Source organism: Equus caballus, chromosome 15, assembly GCF_041296265.1.
Source record: "Equus caballus isolate H_3958 breed thoroughbred chromosome 15, TB-T2T, whole genome shotgun sequence".
In the NCBI taxonomy this organism is placed as follows: domain Eukaryota; kingdom Metazoa; phylum Chordata; class Mammalia; order Perissodactyla; family Equidae; genus Equus; species Equus caballus.
The window spans coordinates 81,228,179-81,246,536 of NC_091698.1; the positions used below are offsets into that span (position 1 = coordinate 81,228,179).

The following is an 18,358-nucleotide window of genomic DNA, read 5'->3' on the forward strand; positions in this document are numbered from 1 at the left end:
GCTTTTGCTAGCGTCTGCATTTACAGTCTGGATTCAGGAGGGCAGAGAACAAACTGGCCTGGCTAGCCGCTCATGGGGCCATCACTTCTCCCAGAGGTGGTGCTTAGTCAGTGTGGGATGGGAGGGAATACAAAGGGCAGGCAATAAAACCAAGCACTCAATATGCATAGGGCAGCCACTGAAGTCCAAAGATGAAGGCAAGAGAGAAGGCAGAGGAACATGAAAAGAATGGAATAAGACAGAAGCTGAGAAGAGCCTGAGTCCCTGAAGCAGGGCTGTCAGATACAGCTGCACAGGCTGTGCACTGCACAACTGTAAGGGAGGCCACTCGCATAGATAACCCTGGGTTGTATAATAGGCGGCCCTGGCTGGCAGATAAAGGGGAAAGAAGGGAGCTCACTGTGATCCAGACCCAGAGCTGATGTCTGTGTTTCCATTATCATCTGTGGACCTCACAAGGTCCATTACTCCTTGTCACAAATGAGGACCCTAAGGCTCAGGAGAAATTGTGACCTGCTGAGACCTACACAGGTTCTAAAACCCAGGGCTCTCATTTCCCTGTCCAGGGCTCCTGGAAGCCCCAGAGGCTGCAGTCCTCCTCGGACGCACGTGTTAGGCTGCACAGGCCTTGCAGGTGCAGGAGTCACCTACCCCCGAGGTGGGTCTAACGGAGAGCTTTTGGCTCTGCTGAGCCTCCCTTGAGGAGACACACGCTGCCCGTGTGAAACAGTAAATCCGCTTTGGTCCTAAACTCAGGACAAGCTCAGATGAAGCCTGGGGTGGGGGCTCAGGGGGAGGCCTTGTTGGGAGTGTTTAGGGAAGCCAGACAGAGAGCCATCCAAGCTGCTGCCCCACAGGGAGCCAGGCGCTGACAAAGCGCATGTAGGCCAGAAGGAGCAGGGGGTGAGCTGCCCCTCTCTGCCCACGGCCAAGCGTTTTATGGCTTCAGACCAGCTCCCCCTCACCCCCTGCACACCATACAGCCAGAGCCAGGGAGCTCAGGGCCCAGGCTCCCCAGACCCCCTTCACTGGGACCGTCTATAGACATCCCACTTTCGTGGACCGGCCGCCAATGACATGAAGTGTTAACACAGTTTCTGAGGCCCTCTCCTGACCCCTCTTCTATCCAGGCCTCACCTCTTCAGGGAACTGGGAGCGAAGGAAGGAGGAGCAGAGCTTTCCTGCTGGAGCCTGTGGCCCACCCTTCCCTCCCACCTGCTCCAGAATGAGGCCCCAGGAAGAGGAGGGTCAGTCTTCCCTTCAGGACAGACGGACGGTCATATGATCCTTGAGCAGGCTGCTGACCCAGGGGCCTCTCCTGCTGTCTTTCCTCTCTATCTCCCTCTTTCCCCTCTATCCAGGGCTGCTGGATCCACTCACACAGCCATGCTGGACCCCAAAGAGCCCAGCCCGGTCCTGCCACTCAATGCCTGTCCTCATCAGGGAGCGGCCCAACAAGAGAGCTGCTGTCTTCCAAGGGGAAGCTGAGGCGGCTCCCAGGAGCTCTGGACAGAAGCCCAGTCCTGGCACTAGCAGCCTGCGCTGGGTCAGCGCCTGCAGCACCCCGGCCTCATCAGTACAGCCACTGTCCGGACATGGCCTGCAGCCTGTGAGGGCTCAGGTCTTCTCATGGGGGGCCTGGCAGTGAGCAGGTGCCAGCACAGACCATGCTCCCACTGGAGGGGGTTTCTGGGCCCCTGGCTGCAGCGGTGCAGACATCCTGCAGGACAGACTTTGTACAGGGGGCCAAGGCACACGCGGGAGGAAAGCAGACAGTCACCCAAGGTCGGTTCAGGCCAGGTTCCAGCTGCTGCCCAGACAGCTCTTGCCAGTCCGGAGCCTTCCCTTCCCGGAGGCTGACTTCCGAGTGCTGATTTGGCTCCAGCCCAGCTCCTGGCTCCAGTATTGGGGTGGCTGCAGCTTCATCTGCTTCCTTGCCAGAGATACAGCACACGGCACAGGACGGGTGGGGGGACCACCGGGGCGCACAGCATGATGTGGCAGGAGAGGCTGGGGGCGGGAGCCAGGAGCAGCTGCTATTTAGCTTTTTACAGCATCAGTCGTGCATTTTAGAGTCAAAAACCCCACTGCTGAGGATGGTGGTGACGATTCTAACACCTCATGCTTACCAGGCACGTGCTAGGCGCCAGGCAGAACTCTTCTTACCTGGATTAGTTCTTTTCATCCTCAAACAACCCTATAAAGTAGACGGAATTATTTCCCCCTACTTTACAGATGAACCAACTGAAGTAAGGACACTGCCCAAGGTCACTCTGCTGGGAAGCGGCAGAGGCAGGCTTGGAAACCTGGGAGCTGGTCCAGAGTCCTATCTCCTCACCACTATGCTGGTCACCTCCCTTAACAAACAATTACCCCATATCTGTGCAAGTGAACAGTTTTCAAAGTGCTTTCACTGAGCCAGCTCCACTCCTAGGCCCCAGAGCATGTGGTCATCCTCACGTTGTGGATGTGAAGTTCTCTGCGTGCATTTGCCTCCTCCGCAGAACTACAAGCTCCCGGGGCAGGCACAGCAGAAACTTCAGAAGCAACTGGGGTCTGGCCCTTGGGTAGGAGCCTCTCGGAGAATGAATAAAGCCAATGAGGGAAGTAAGGCAGATATCGATGTCCCCATTTTACAGATGAGAAGACTGAGGGCAGTAGTCTCCAGAGCTACAGTGGACCCATACACGTCCGCTGGCCCCTGCCTAGGATGACCTCACACAGCACACGAGGCAGTGCCGGTTCATCAAGGGACAGCAAAGCCCTGGGAGCCTCTGTCTGTATGGAAGTGAGAGAACATACCAGAAAGAACATAGCACGGAGCCAGAGCCAGTCCTAACAGGCGTCTCTCTTACCTCGGCTGATCCTTTGCTTCTCCCCAGAGAGGATCCCTGGAGTGTCGATGACACTGATGCTCTCCAGCACGGGGTTGGGCAGCTGGGCACACATGAACCTGCACGTGGCAAGAGGAAACCCGCAGTGAGCCATTGTCCTCTCACGCACACTTGTTTCAGCCACATGCCAACATTCCCTGCCCCAAGGCAGAGGTTCAGCAGCCTGGCTGCCTTCCACTGCAGACTCCCAGGCCTCAGACCAGACTCAGCCCCAGCAGTGGGCCTGGGATCTTTGAAGAAGCTCCCTGGGTGATCCTGAGGCAGCCGTGGTCCCAAGTTTGTGAACTTCTGTTGGGGATGCCAGGATGTCGAGACCTCCATCCCTGCCCTAAGAAGCACAGTCTGGTGCAGAAGCAGAGGCACACACATGTGCATCCAGGACAGGAGGTGCAATGGGATCAGTACCCTGAGGAAGGGCAGGCGAAAGGGTTGGAGATCTAAAGCGGAGAGAAGGCTTCCAGGGATGGCTGCCTGGAGGAGGAGGCACTGGAGCTGGCCTTGCAGAATGGGTCACACCACCCAGGCTTCTAAAAGGCTATCCAAATACCAAACATTGCTGTTAGAATAGCAGTCAAGCCTTATTCAAGGAAATATTTCTAGTGCTACATCCCAAAGTCTCAGAATACAAATTGGCAAACTAAGTCAGATCCTTCTGACTTCAAGCCTTCTGTCTTACATGCCATTTCTGGTGGAAGCCAACAAGTGTCTTACTATCCGAGGTACATTACGTGATCCCACAGTCTCAGAGAATAGACAGGGAAAGGAGCCTCTGCTACCTAGTGAGATGGCTGCAGAGAGGCAGGTTAGGTGAGGAGGCCAGGGATGCAAGGAGAGGGGGTCAGGGAGGGCTTCACAGAGGAGGCAGAACTCAGATTAAGACTTTGAAAGATGACCAGCATTTGCCAGGCAGATAGGGGTGTGGGCAGGAAGCCAGGATATGTGTGTGTGTGTGTGTGTGTGTGTGTGGTTGAGAGAAGACAGGATTCTAGACAGAGATATGGGGTAATGGTGGAAGAGCAGTGTTACGGGTTGAATTGCTTCCCCCAAAGAGAAATGTTGAAGTCCAAACTCCCAGTAGCTCAGAATGTGACCTTATTTGGAAATAGGGTCATTGTAGATGTAATTAGTTAAGATGAGGTCACAAGAGAGTAGGGTGGGCTCTACTCCAGTAAGACTGGTGTAGGTCTTGATAAAATGGGAGAATACCATGTGAAGACACAGACATGCACAGAGGAAAGATGGCCACTTGAGGACAGAAGCAGAGATTGGAATCATGCTACCACAAGCCAAGGAACCCCTGGGACCACCAGAAGCTGGAAGAAACAAAGATGGATCCTCCTCTAGAGGAGTTGGAGGGAGGATGGCCCTGCCAACACCTTGATTTTGGACTTCTGGCCTCCAGAACTAAGAGACAATGAATTTCTGTCATTTTAAGCCACCCAGTGGTAATCTGTTATGGCAGTGCTAGTACAAGCACTTGTACAACTAATACAAGCAGGTGCAAATGCAACACAGAAATGAGAGAGAGAGAGAGAGAAAGAGAGAACAAAAACCCACCATTCCAGGGAGGGGTGCACATCTTTGAGGTGAAAACAAGAGGGCTGAGTGGCCAGAGATGTGGCTGGACAGGGAGGTGGGGCCAATGAGGGCCTTGAAAGCCACATTAAGAAATTTGGATTTTATGCTGAGGGTTGTAGAAAGCCATTGGAACACTTTAAGGAAAAGAGTGACACAATGGGATATAATTGTTGTCAGCATGACCAGTTCAGTTCAACAAATTTTTGTGGGGCACCTGCCACGTGCCTGGCACCGTGCTAGATAATGGGGGTAGAAAAGTCAATGACACAGCCCCTGTCCTATGGAAGCCCATGGTTTCTATTGTGCCTGAGGCCCAGCCGCATTCTGGTCCTTAGGTTCTATGCCACAACCCAGTATTATAAAATAAATTCCACATTTTGTTGAAGCATGCTTGAGAGGGGTTTCTGTCACTCGGGGACCAGGAGGTCATGTGCATGGGGGCTGGTGTTTGGGGCTGGGGTTGTGGTGGTTGGGGCATTACCCAGGCCGAGCATGTGGAGTAACAAGGGCTGGGAGGGGGCTGAGGATGGGCCTGACTGAGGGTGACCAGGTCATAGAAGCCAGAGAAAAAGGGGCCAGAGGAGACTGGAGAGGGCCCGGCTAGAGAGGCAGGAGGAGGGCCAAGGAGCTGAGAGGGGATGGTGATCAAGGGACAAATACCAAAGAGAGGTGGGTAAGGATGGAAAGTGCCCACTACTTATGATCACCTGGAAGTCACAATGACCTTCACACAGGCAGCTGTTATGGGTGAAGCCATGTTCCACAGGCTGGGCGACAGGAAGAAGTGCAGAGGTAAAGCTAAGAAAGCTGGCTGTGAGAGGAAAGCGAGACAGGGTAAGAGTTATTAGTAGGACCCCCTGTAGGGTTTGCAAGAAGAGATATTTCCATGTGGAGAGGAGGAGCGAAGCGAGGGTGGAGTGGTCAGAAAGGGAAGGAATAATTGATGGAGCGGGTCTCTGAGAAGATGCCCCGCAGCACAGTCCAGGGGAAGGGGGGAGTCAGACCTCAGGCGGAAAAGAGAAGCCACGGCTCTCTGCAGGCTGGGTGGAAGGAAGAGAGGATAAATGCAAATGAACTCAGTTTACGGACAGATTAAAAGAAAAAAAAAAACCACCCAGATGGAAGCCATGGACATGACTTCCATTTTCTCCAGACCAGGAAGCCAGGCCATCAGCTGAAAGCAGAGCTGAGGTGACTGGAGAGGGCTTGGAGCACCCGCAGAAGAGAGGGGGAGGGCAGCTGACGAGGGAGTGAAACAGGACCCTGGCAGCATGGAGATGGGACCCGACGTCCGGGGTGCAGCCTCCTATATGTGGGCTTCCCCCCTGTTCCCTGTTGTCCTTGTAACGGATGTGCCTGGCAGATCCCCAGCCGAGAGTCAATCTAAACATCTGTCATCTCAGCTGTCGAGGGCTCCTGGAGCCTCACAATGCCATCTATGTTCTGGTCTTCGGGTTCCTGCATTAAGCCACATTCTTTCATTCCTCTCTGCTTGTATTTTTTTTTCTCTTTTTTCTCTGGAATGTCCTTTTTTTACCCTTTCAGTGTCATTTCACTCATCACTGAACACCCATGTCAGATGCCAACTTTTCCACAAAGGCCGTATCAGTCCTCTTGCCCTGGAGGAGGATAAACTATTATCGTATTTTACAGATGGGAGAAGGGGACATGGAGAAGTTCGGTAATTGGTCCAAGATCCATGGTGCTATTTGGCAGGATTTGATCAGCTCTGTCTGAGGCCAAAGCCCATAATCTGTACCTCTACTCTAAATACCTCCAATTAGACAAAGTAGTTTTAAAATTTTTAAGTGCAATACACATGCAAAACCGTGGTGTGGCTCTACCCAATGAGCACAATCAGGGGATGAGCCTGCGTTTCAGTGAAGCAGAATAATAACAGGAAGGCCCAGATCAGCTTCCCCAGCATTCTCTACAGCTTTCTCCACTCAAATCCTCACAAGGACCCTGGTGTCTGCAGGCTCAGACTTGTCCCAAGAGAAGGGAGGTGGCCTGTCCAAGGTCACACAGTGAGTTTAGTAGGAGCGTCGGTGCTCAAACTCAGGGCTTCTGCCTTAAGTCCTAGCTTCTTTCCACCAAGTAAAACAATGTCCAGGAAGAGAGCAGAACCTTCCTCCGCCTCCTTCCAGTTGGATGAAAATCCCAGCCCAAACCCAAAGTTCAGAGGCAAAAGCTGGCAACTGTGCAGAGCAGCCCTCTCCACTTTCATCGGGGGGAGGTGCAAATTAGGGGGATGTGGTTTCACTTGTTGTCCCCTTTCCTGATCCTGATCAGCAGGAATCAGCCCAGCGCTTGTGGCTCCTGCGTCCCTAATCAATGGTGACTGACTCAGTTCCAGTCCCACAGGAAAGAGACAAGCAAGAGACACTCTAGGGATGTGAAAGGCGCTGAGCCTCCCAAGACCCTGCCCTGTCCTTTCACTTCTCACACTCCAGGAAGAAGAGAAGAGAACACCCAAGGTGTGTGTTCCCTCCGCACTCACCTGTTCAAGAAGGCATTGCCAAAGGCATTCAGTTTCCTGAATGGCTTCTTAGGATCCACCACCAGGGCGTTCCCGGGGATGATCCCCTCCACCTCTCCGTGCATCACCGCAATGAAGGAGTCAGTGGTTGGCTCGGGCCCAATCCTCATACCCGGGAAATCCTGTTCCAGCAGGTACCTGCCAGAAGGGAGCACAGTCATAATGCAGGGATTCTGCTCACAGATCCACACTGCATATCTACCACAAGGCAGACAATGATGTGAGTCATGGCAGAGGGGCAGGTCCAGAGCAATGAGATTTCTTGGCAGGGAGAGTTGACCGCCGGGTGGGCTAGCCACAGACCTTTGTGGGTGAGGTAGGACTACAGATAAACTTAAAATTCAAGTCTGTTCTTCTTGGTCTTTATCTTTTTCCCTTCTTGAATCAGTTGGGAAAAAAGGCAAGATTTGGGTTCAGAAATAAACATGGGTTGAAACTGATTCCCACACAGAGTATTGCAGACTTCACGACTGAAAGTGGCCTGCTAAAGTACCCGCACAAAAGCATGGTTAGAATCAGACCATCCACGGACTCTGCTGGCTTTCCATAGGCCATTATTTATTTACTTGGTTAGTCAGTCATTTAACATAAAAATAGCCAGTACATGATACAAACAGTGTGAAGGGAACACTATGAAAAGGGGATCTCCATCTCATCCTAGAACTTTGGTCCCACTCTCTAGCATCTGTACTAGGCTGTGGTCTGAGGTGGCAGGGCCTCTTTGCTCTTCTCCCAGCAGGCCAGTGAGAGCCCAAGGTCACTGCCTCTCTCCACAGCTTCCTTTAGAAGCCAAGAGCAAAGGCACATGGTGAGCCAGAGAATGAAGAGAACCATCTCTGAGGACAACCAAGTCGTTTAGAAGGAGCTCAGAACAGGTTTGAGGCCAAAGAGCATGAGGCCAGACTGAAGGGAAGAGCCCAGAACTGCCTTGGGTTGGGACTGACCAGGGGAGAGTCCCAAGGGCACCTTCCAAGACCATGACGGACAAGGAGATAAGGGATGTGTTGCCCAACAAACACAACCCAGAGGGTGAGCCCTCACCAAGTGCTACGAACTGCCTCCCAAACCTTGAGGGCCCGTATTCATGCTCAGAGGGAAGACACAAAGAGTCTTCAGGAGAAGAGATGTCAAGTCAGAGACGGTTAAGTTGGGAAGGGAACCTGGAGACCTCCTAGACCAGTGGTCCTCAGCCCTGGCTGCAATTCAAGCCACTGTGGGGCTCTAGCTAATGCTGCCTGGGCCCCACCCGCAGAGGTTCTGACCCATGTGCTCAGGGGTGGGGCCCTGGCCACTGGTCCTTCTGAGGAGCTCCAGTGATTTTAACATACAGCCAGGGTTGACAACCCTGCTGCAGACCAACGCTCTCATTTTACTGATAATACCACTGACATTCAATAGCTTTTCCACACGCCAGACATTGTACTAATCACGTTGAGAACATTGTCTCCTTGGGGCCTCCCAGCAGCCCTATGATAGGTGCTGAGGAAACCAAGGCTTAGAGGATTACAATGGCTTGTCCCAAGTTAAACAGCTAGTACAGAACCCAAACCCATGTCAAACACCAAATCCTTCTCTCCTCAACTGTCATCTACCCTGGGGCCAGAGAGAGCTGATCAAGACCCTGAGGAAGGTCAGGGCAGAGCTTGGACCAAAGGCCACATCCCCAGGGCCTGAGCTTTCTGCCCACCCTGCGCCCCACCCCAAGCGGGCCTGGAGCAGCGGTCCTGCTCTGCCCAACATGGTGGTGGCCAGGGAGACTCACTGGGGTTTCTTCCGGCTCACTGACATCTTGCTTTTGCCTTCAGGAAGCACTGAGTGTTATTTTACTCTGTGGGTCCAGGAGGGTGTAAGTCACATTGCTACGGACTCCCTCCCCAAAGAGCCGGCAGAGGAGCCGCCGCTGGGAGCACTACTGCGCAGGAGGCCCCTGCCACACACCGGAGGGTTTGAGGGTGCCCTGGGAAGCCCCTCGTCTCCCTCCAGGATCTCAGCCTAACAATCCGGATGTGAAGGCAGGGTTTCCTCCCATCAGAGGACCATTTTGAAAGCTAGCCCTTGGGCCGTGATGAGAATAAATCACGAGGGCTGCACACTGGAGAGCACTTCCTGCTTTCTCAGCACTTCCGGGAGAGGCAGGGGTCTCAGGGCCTGGGGCTAGCAGACCCGTTTCTCTAATCATGAGGGATGTGCCCGACAGAAGGTACCTGACCTCAGCAGACCTCAGTACCTCTCTCGACAATGTGGGAGATAAGCGCTCCGATTTATTAAGCACCTGCCATGTGCCAGGCACTGTTCTAGACTCTCCGTGGCTTATCGCATTTCATCATCACACCTACTCTGATGTGAGTCCTATCATCCTTACCACCAAATCGGCCTACTATCACACCTGCCAGGGTATGCTGAGAGTTAAATTAGTTACAGACTGTAAGCACTTAAACCTGTACCTGGCACCTGGATTACCATCCCATTTTAAAGAGGAGGAGACAAAGGTAAACAATGTGTCCTGGGTTACACAATCAGTAAACGGCAGAGCTTGGATTTGAACCCGGCACTTGGATTTGAGAATTCAGGCTCCAAACCACTGTAGTCACTGCCTCCTTTCCTGCCTTAGATCTCCCCTTGGCCAGGAAATGCACAAAGGCTGAGCCCCACATGGGACTAGAACAAGAAGTGGGACAAGAAGGCCACAAACGAATATGGTTTGGCAGGAGGCTGGTCAGGGGCCAGGTCTTGGGAAAAGGTTGGGCTCTGGGGCCCACAAACCCAGGAATGTACTCATCTCCATAAACTTCCTCTCTTGGGGTTCGCAGCTCGACCTCAATGAGTGGCATGTGGCATGCAAGAGCTGTTGCTATCAGGTGACCAGGGCAGGCCCCAGGCCTACTGGCTCTAAATGGACATTCTCGAGACTTAAAAATAGAAGGGTCAGATTCCTCTGGGAAGCAACATTTTATGAGAATCAACACTGTGCCAGGAAAACCACATCCATTCTTGCTTGTGTGCGGGAGCACCTGCCCCAATGCCCATTTGCTTGAGAGGCCCTAAGAGGGCCCCACAGGGGGTGTAGGAAGTGTGAATTCTGAGGCAGGAGGAGGGTGATAGATATCATCAAAGGCTTGAGGGACAGCTGACATAGAGAGGAGTGGAAAGAAACCATTCTGAGGCAGCCTCAAGAATGCTCAGCCTGAATAGGCCAAATGGCAGTGATGAAGTATCTTCCTGACACAGGCATCTCAGATTCCAGCCCCGAGATGCGGTGTACCAGCAGATGAACAAAGGGTGCCACTTCCCAGCATAACAGGGGCCACTTCCTGGGATGTTCTGGAGCCACAGTCTGAAGCGGCCAAGCAAGGGCCTGGAGGCTGGGCTGCTGTCCTGCCCTCTTGGCTAAAGCCACGTGACCCAAAACTTGCTGACCACACACGGGTCTACAGAAACACAGAGTCTAGCGAAGCCACTAGCAAGTCTGGAGACACAGTCAGACCAAGTAGAGAATGAGGCTGGGTAAATTCTCAGAGACAGTTGGGTATGGCTTGCAGCACGGAGTGCCCCTTCACAAAGCCACCACTGTGTCCAGAAAGGACAACCTTTTTGAGGGATCTCATCGCGGCGTCTCTGTGGGAAGTGATACAGATTGCCTCTGTTGCCTGGCAAAAACGTTTCCACAGCAGCACAAACAGAAAAGTTCATTCAAGCCTGGGTGAGACTGGCTGAGATGGGGACACGTGAGAATAAGAAGGGCTGAGCACCCGTTGGGTGGCAGGTGCTATTCTGGGAACTTTACCCAAAATATTCCACTGAATTGGCCCTACAAGCGCTGTGGGATGGCAGCATTATTTCTACTTTGCAGTGGAGTAAATTGAGATATAGGTTGCCCAAGTTCAGGGCCAAAGGAAAATATCTAGAGGCCGTAAGAGCTGAAAAGATGTTGGTGCCCACCCCCTCCCTTGCCATCCAATGCAAAATCAACAAATGCTAAACCATAAAATAGGTATAAAGAAGGCCAACGCAATTCTGATTTTTCCCACGAGAACTACTTTTTGTATATCTTTCTTAAGTAAATTGTTTCATAACATTTTCCTCATTTTTTTGTGTCCTGCTTGCCTGGCAATCTAAGCATGTGGCCAGCTTTACTGGTGACCTAAGCACTCAGGGTAAGGCATGGAGCCAAGAATCTTAACTCAGTCTGCCTCCAACATACTCTTTTCTGCAACAGCGGGCCCAGACCTCAGGCTGCTGCTGGAACAGCATCCACGACAGGGAAGAGAGGGGCCGAGCTCCAAAACAGTGCTGCCAGAGGCTTCGGGTGGGGCCCTCTGCCTTGGCTCAGTCGGGGAATGCATCTTCCTGAGTAGCTGCTCCATCACAGCTGGGATGTTGGATATGTCACCCAACAGTCCACTTCCTCCATTTCCCTGGTTTATAAAATGGGGATAATGCTTAGTTTTTAACTAGTGCAGAGGGATAGAATGAAGGTTTTGAAATGATATATATGAGTTTGGGAAGAGCAAAGGCTACACCAGACATGTGCTCATATTGGCAGAAACAATAATTAGAGAAAATGAACACCTCCTTGTTGCCTGTAAGTACTCAGCACACTTCTCCGTCATCTCCGAATCCAGTCCCAATGCCTCCTCCCTGAAGCCGTAACTGATTCATTCCCAACTCACCCCAAACCTGACACGCTTACTGTCTTCCCTGAAATTGCAGAGTTCTTAGTCTGCACATCCTTAGGTAGACTCTAAAGCACACAGCCCTTTCTGCCTTGTATCATAGGTCTTCACGTTATGTATCTGAATCTTTGGTCTCTCTGAGCCTTGGGCACTTCAGTTTTAAAACAGATCCAAACAATAATACTTGCCCTGTCAGCCCCATGGGGTTTTAGGGAGCCCATGAAGTGCCCCACAGACACAGGTGAGGCAGTAGATGCTCTGAGTCAGCTCCATGCTCCCTGGAGCAGCCACCACTGTCCCTGCTGCACGGTAGCCTCCATCACAGGGTGAAGTGACCCCAGCACAAAGGAGACCAGTGGCCAGAATGTCAGACCCCAAGCTAGCCTCCCCTTGCCTGACCCCACCCTGTGCCAGGCTGGCCTGCCCAGTCCATTGCCCAGCAGTGCCCACAGAGTTCCGCTTCATGCTCCTCCTCCAGCCCTCAGAGGTTCAGAGGCAAGATCTCCCTCTCTGCACACAACTCCCCTCCGCCTGCATCCTGACACCCCTCCCCCAACTGTGGGCAGTGCTGGGCAAGGGCTTCCCCCACCCTTCTGAGGCCAGCCTCTAAGCTTCATGTTAGGGAACCCACTAGAAACAGGAGAGGGACTGCTAAAGCCCCAGGTGCGGAGGCGGGAACATACCTGGAGCTGTACTGGTTCTTTCCCCTCCTAATCCTGAGAGTAACCCTCTGAGGAAGTTGTTGCTATTCACACCTTAGAGATGAGGAAGCTGAGGTTCAGAGAGGTCAGACCTTCCTAACAAGGTCTCTTGGCTGGTACCTGGTGGAGCCTGGATTCTGCTGAGCTGGCCATGTTTTATCCACGGCCTTGTCCCACTGTCAATGGAAACAGGATGGAGCCCTTTCTCCAGAGGTCCTTCCTCTCGCAGCAAATGCTTCTCCTCATGACCTCTAGACACCTGACTTTCAAGGCAGACCTTAAGCAGGCCCTGAGGCAGGCGGACCCTGTTCCTCTGGCCTAGGGCCATCTGCTCCCTTGAGTAACACTCAGGCCTGGTAAGAGGAAGGCAGATTCTCACCCAGCCCCACTTAGGGACCAGCAGATCAGAGCCCTGACAGGAAAAGGATGAGAGCTGAGCTCAGAGGGGAGACAGGAACGAGTGTTGCAGGGATTGCAGCTGGTAGGATAGACTCTGCAGAGGCCAGTGGGTCTACCTGGAATGGCGGCCCCTTTCTCTAGCCCTTCAGCTTTCCAGAGATCATCCCTCCCGGGTCAGTGATGCTGTAATGCCTGGGGTGAGGCCAGGGCAGTGGGGGTGGCAGGGTGGTGATGAGAGATGGTGCAACCACAGGCAATGCTGAGTCACGTTTTGGGGAAGATGCAAACAGCCCCCTGAAGAAGCGGGGGAGGTCAGGTTGTAAGGGCCAGCTGAGTAGCCCCCTCCCACTGCAGCAGCCCCGTCATGTGCTCACATTTTAGGGTACGAGTTATGCTATAGAAGGGCCGCATGACCCTCCAGACCAGACCAGACCTCCCTGTGGAGAGCCAGGCAGCTTAGCTGTGGCAGCCCCTAGGCCCCAAACTCAATCCCCCTGGTCTCCTGCTCCAGCTCTATCAGTGAGGCCTCCCTTACAGGCTGAGAGATCACTGGGCCTTCCTCTGCCCCTCAGCAGCCAGCTATTCACCTCTGTGACCAGGGAGCCAAATGCTGCAAGGGAGGAGAGATCCGAGGCTGCACGCCAGCCAAGGAAGAGAGAGGGGAGACAAACAGCAGAGGCAGGAGGAAAAGCTGCCAGGGCCAGAGGGACACAGAGCTACTGTACTCCAAAGAGGCAGCCTGTGTTGGAGGGAGCAGCCACTAGGCCAATTGATTATTTATGTTATTATTCTGGGTGCCGGGCCTTAGGCCAGGGAAGTTATTTCAGGCAGAGATCAGAGCACATTAATTAGTCATTAGAAGAATGTCCTTTTCTGTGTGTTCTTCCTGAGACAAGAAATAGACACTGTTGCAAGTGCATAGGAGTGAAAGTGGATGGGCACTCAGGAGGCAAAAGGCCAAGGGGCCGGGGATGAAAAGACAAGTCTTTGTCCTCGAGGGAGAAGTCCCTCCCTGGTTGGGGCCAGGGATGGAGACAAGAAGTACTGCATTCAAGGCAAGGAGCAGGGATGGGAGGGGGTGGAGAGGCCAAGACAGGCGGAGAGCTAGGCCCCGGGCACTCAGTACCCCAGAGGAGCCCTCTCTGCTTTGGGGCGGGGCATTGTACCCACTTACCCTCTTGGAAAGCAACACAGAAATATGCCTCTTCTTGCCGAAAGTAAAAAGAAATAAAAAAACCTCTGCAGAACCTTTGGCCTAGTGTTTTCACTTCTGAGACTCTCTGAGAAAACAGTCCAAGATGTGGAGAAATAAGTGCAGAGATGTTCAGAGTGATTCTATCATAGCAAAAAGATGAGAAGCAACCTAAAACATTCAAGAGAAGCAGCCTGGTTAAATGAATAATTGCATATATATACAGCGAAATATCATGCAGCTCTTAAAAATCACGCTTACAAAGATTTTTTAATTCACATGGGAAATGCTCGTGCTACAAGTGAAATAAATCGGCATACCAAATTACCCTATGGCATGATCTCAAACGTGTTATAAAATAGCTAAAAACACTGGAAAGACAAATATACATATGATATTTAAAATGGCTTCCCCTGAGTTGTGAGATTATGGGTGATCTTTTTCTTCTTCCTCAAATTTATTCTTGTCTGCATTTTCCAATTTAAAAAAAATAACCATTCAGTGGATTTGATGAGAAGGAGGGAAACTATGTAATTTGGTTTCGGAGGGCTTCCCTGCGCAACATCCCCTCCCACCCCGCTGGTGGGCCCTCCCTCAGAGGATACAGCGTTTGATGCCTGTGCTAAATTCAGTTCCTGACCCGAGTGAGGAGGGAGAACTCTTGTACTTGGAGGATAAGAAAGAGGAGGGATCTGCCTCTCCTGGCCTTCTTGTTTCTCTCTGATAAGGAATAATCTATGGCAGCTCGACTGTGCCACTTTCTTAGACCCAGTAAACAGCCAGCATGACTCAGGCAAAGCCAGGAGATTGTCTCAGACAAGAGGCACTTAAACCTGTCTGCTGCTCGAGGATCCTGCCCCCAGGGACACTCGACTTCCTCCATCTTCCCTCTTATTCCGCAAACGTCTACTAGGAGCCTCCTGTAGCTGAGACCCCAGGCGAAGCCCAAGGGAGCTAAGGCACACTCGTAAGTGCTGGCACCACAGGAAGGAGGGGCTCTAAATAACGCACTAAGAGCTATAACCAAGGTGTGTCCAGAGGCCAGGGAAGGCCACGCCAGGGCAGAAGCCATCTGCGGACGGCCTGCGCCTCCCGTGGGGCATAAACCAGGCCAGGTGGAGGACACGGATTACAAAGGAAATCTATTATTACAGAACTCAGGCATCTCTGAAGTGCCTTTGGCAGTAAATTGTGTTTAATGAAACAAGAGAGATGGATTAGATCAGGGATTCTCACCCTAAGGGCCAAGGTGGCCCTCAGACCCCCGAGATTACACATAAATTTGGAATCCACGTACATTTTTCTAAAGACAGGTCCACAGCTTTCATCAGATTTTCAAAGGAGATACTGACCTTTGGAAAAGTTAAGCAGCAAAGGATTAGATTCATGGCTAAGGGCCCTTGTGGTTCTAACAATACAAGATGTCCAAAAGCAAATGGCCCAGCCCCCCAGCCTCTCAAAGCTGCTGAGCCCAAGGCTGCCCACCCTAGGAGGGCAAATCGATCCGGTGTTCTGTTCAGACATGACACATTAGTGTGGTGCATGCTCTGCTGCCATAGGCTTGTGTTATAAGCTCAGCCTTAGAGAAAATGAGTATCTCGAAAATCAGTAACCAAACTTAACTTTTCTGTTCTCCTTGGCAAACAAAGTGCGGTGCTTTGCATGTTGCAGGTGCTCAGTCAACGAATGGAAACAAGAGTGCCCCTGTTTTGAAACCGTCTGCAGGAGATGAGCACCATTGACCCTGGGGGCCACTGAACCCAGCGCCACGCCGTAGGAGGCTGACTCTCCACACAGAGGGCCACAGGCACCCTCAACAGCGTGGCAATGGCTGTAAATGAGGCCAAGGAACACAGCCTGGCCTTGAAGGTTGTATAGACTGAAAGAAGCCTGTCCCCAAGAGATCGGAAGGCTTCTCGTCACTCTGGTGGACAATATTCAAACCTCTCCGAAGGCAGCGTGGACAAGCTGACTTCTTCAGACCCCTCCAGCCCAAAGATTCTGTAATCCAAGGGAATGGATGACTCACTCTCAAAGTTCAGGCATTTAACCAAGCATCTCCTCCCATGCATCTAGCACCTGCATCCCAGGCTGGCCTCCTACCCAGTTATACGCCTCTGGGCAATTCATTAACCTCTCTGTGCCTCAGATAGCTCACCTGCCAAGTCAAGGCACTGTATGAGACAACCTCCAATGTCCCTTCCATCTCTAAAAGACTTTAATGTTATTACTAAGCCATTAAGATCAAACAAGGGAAAGGAAAAAGGCATTCTGCTTCTGTCCAGTCTCCCAGAGATATATGCAGGAACTCTGCTCAGAGCAGGAAACTGATAAAAGAAGGACAAGCCGCACTAACAGGCAGGGGGGTAGAGGGGCCCCAGCCCACCTCCTCAGCTGCAACTGTAAAGCCCCCAAGTGGGTGACTGAGCCCTTTAAAAGGCCAGGGAAGTGGCCCTGGCCATGAAGGGCATATCCCTAAAACGTGAGAGCTTAAGACATTCCCACCAGCATAAAGGTACTCTTGCCACCAGGAGCTTTCTTACTTGTGCCTCCTGGGCCTCAGTTTCATCATCCATTAAATGGGGAGAATAGGGATGAACTTCAACACTTCAAACTGACCACCTGAGTCAAGGGTAAGTACAGTGGAGAGGCACTAGCTAGGATGGGGCGGGGGACCAGCAATGAAATTATGGGGTAAGCTTTGGACACATGCATACAAGGATTTCTTCAGAGTCCTTCCCTGACGACTTCCCGTTTGTCCCCAGGCAGGATGGAACAGGGGAGTGAGGGGAGAGCCTGAGTGCTGGGCAGAGGGGTGGGCTGCCAGGCCCTGGGTAGGCTCACCTGATGAAGGTGGTCTTCCCAGTGGAGTATTGGCCCACCAGCAGGACCATGGGCTTGTTGTCGAAATCGGCATCCTCCAGGGCAGGCGAGTGAAACTCGTGGAAGCGGTAATGCTCTTCCAGGGGTAGCAGCTTGCTCTTATAGAGTTTCTTGAGCCCCTCGCTCACTGTCTGGAAGACCTCGGGGTCCTTCCTCCGGCGGTCGTCGGAACCCAGCCAGCTGAACATCGCGGCCGCCGCTCGCCCCCCGCGCGCAGCCCCAGCAGCAGGGAGCGGAGCCCCGCGTCCGGGCGCCCTAGGCTCCTCGGGGGAAGGTGCCCCGCAGGGCCGACCCGCCGGGCTCCGAGCCGCGCCGCCGCCTCACCCGAGCGCGGGGCTCAGCCGCACCATGGCCCGGGCACGCGGCTCCGGGGTCCCTGGGGCGACGGCGCGGGGCCAGGAATGCGCTCTTCTGCGTCTGGGACGAAGCCCAGCCCGGGCTTCATGCAGCAACCAAGGCCGGAGGGAGGAAAAATGTCTGGGCTGGGCAGAAGGATCGCGATCTTGGAAATTAAAGTCAAACCTGCAATTAAACTGCCAGATGCCGGGGTCCGATGCCGGCGTCCCCAAGCTCCCCGAGCCCTGTCCTGCTTGGCCCTGGGCGCAGTTAACAGATGCTTCGGCTCCTCTCCTGCCTCGCCTGGCGCCTCAGAGGAGGCGGCGGCGCTGCCCAGCCCGTGGACAGCTCAGCATCCGCAGCCGCAGCCCGCAGCCCGCAGCCCTAGGCGCGGGTTTAAATGCCAGCCGTGCAGGAAGCCGGTTCGCGGAGGAAGTCCCCGAGTACTGGCAGAGCCGGCCTGGCGCCACGGCCCCGGCGAGGAGAAGCTGAGCAGGGAGCAGCCATGTTTGTGGGCAGGCGCCCCGCTGGGGACCCGGGGCCGCTGCCTGGAAGGGAGGGATGGTGAGTCCTGTGGGAATGCTCTGGTATTTCAGTCCCGGCCTCTGGAGGTTTGGCTTGGGAACAGCGCCCTCTCAGGGACAGCGCGAAGACAGAGTTGACCTGCCATCACCCTCCCTGCCTTCAAATAGCCTTTCCTTTAGTTGCTAAATTCAATTCCTTAAGAAGACAGGTACTCTAGGATTTGGGAATGTTTTTCTTGGCGCATGGAAAGAAGAGTCCAATATCAGGTTACACAAAATGACCAAAACTGTCACTCCGCAGACTTTTCGCTAGGACTAGGGTGGAATCAAAACCATTCCCATTCATTCATTCATTTGTTCATGCCTTCCAATAAAACAAAACAAGCAATACCCCCACAAGCATTGAGCCAGTATTATGGGGCAGACCCAGTTTTGGCGACTGTGGATACAGAGTTGATCACAAAGAGGACCACACACAGACTCTTCCTTCCAGAAGCTCCAGTCCAGGCAGTCTTTAAAGAGGAGATTGGGTAGAGGGCCATGGGCGCACAGGGGGAGGAGGCATGGCTTTTGTCTGGATAGTTTGGGGAAGGCTTCACAGAAAGCAAGCTGTGAGCTGGATCTTAAATGATGAATGCA

General features: G+C 53.0%; 1 protein-coding gene across 1 annotated transcript in view; it reads right to left on the reverse strand.

The window, feature by feature from the left end:
* Positions 1-17,810, reverse strand: part of EHD3 (EH domain containing 3) — a 29,339-nt gene extending 11,529 nt beyond the window's left edge. Inside the window, exons 1-3 of the mRNA XM_001918104.6 lie at positions 16,821-17,810; positions 6,973-7,149; positions 2,856-2,953 (exon numbers count right to left, since the gene is read on the reverse strand). Of these exons, the coding sequence (XP_001918139.1) occupies positions 2,856-2,953; positions 6,973-7,149; positions 16,821-17,047 (502 nt within the window). The 5' untranslated portion in view covers positions 17,048-17,810. The remainder of the gene's footprint in view (positions 1-2,855; positions 2,954-6,972; positions 7,150-16,820) is intronic.
* Between the last annotated feature and the right edge of the window lie 548 nt (positions 17,811-18,358).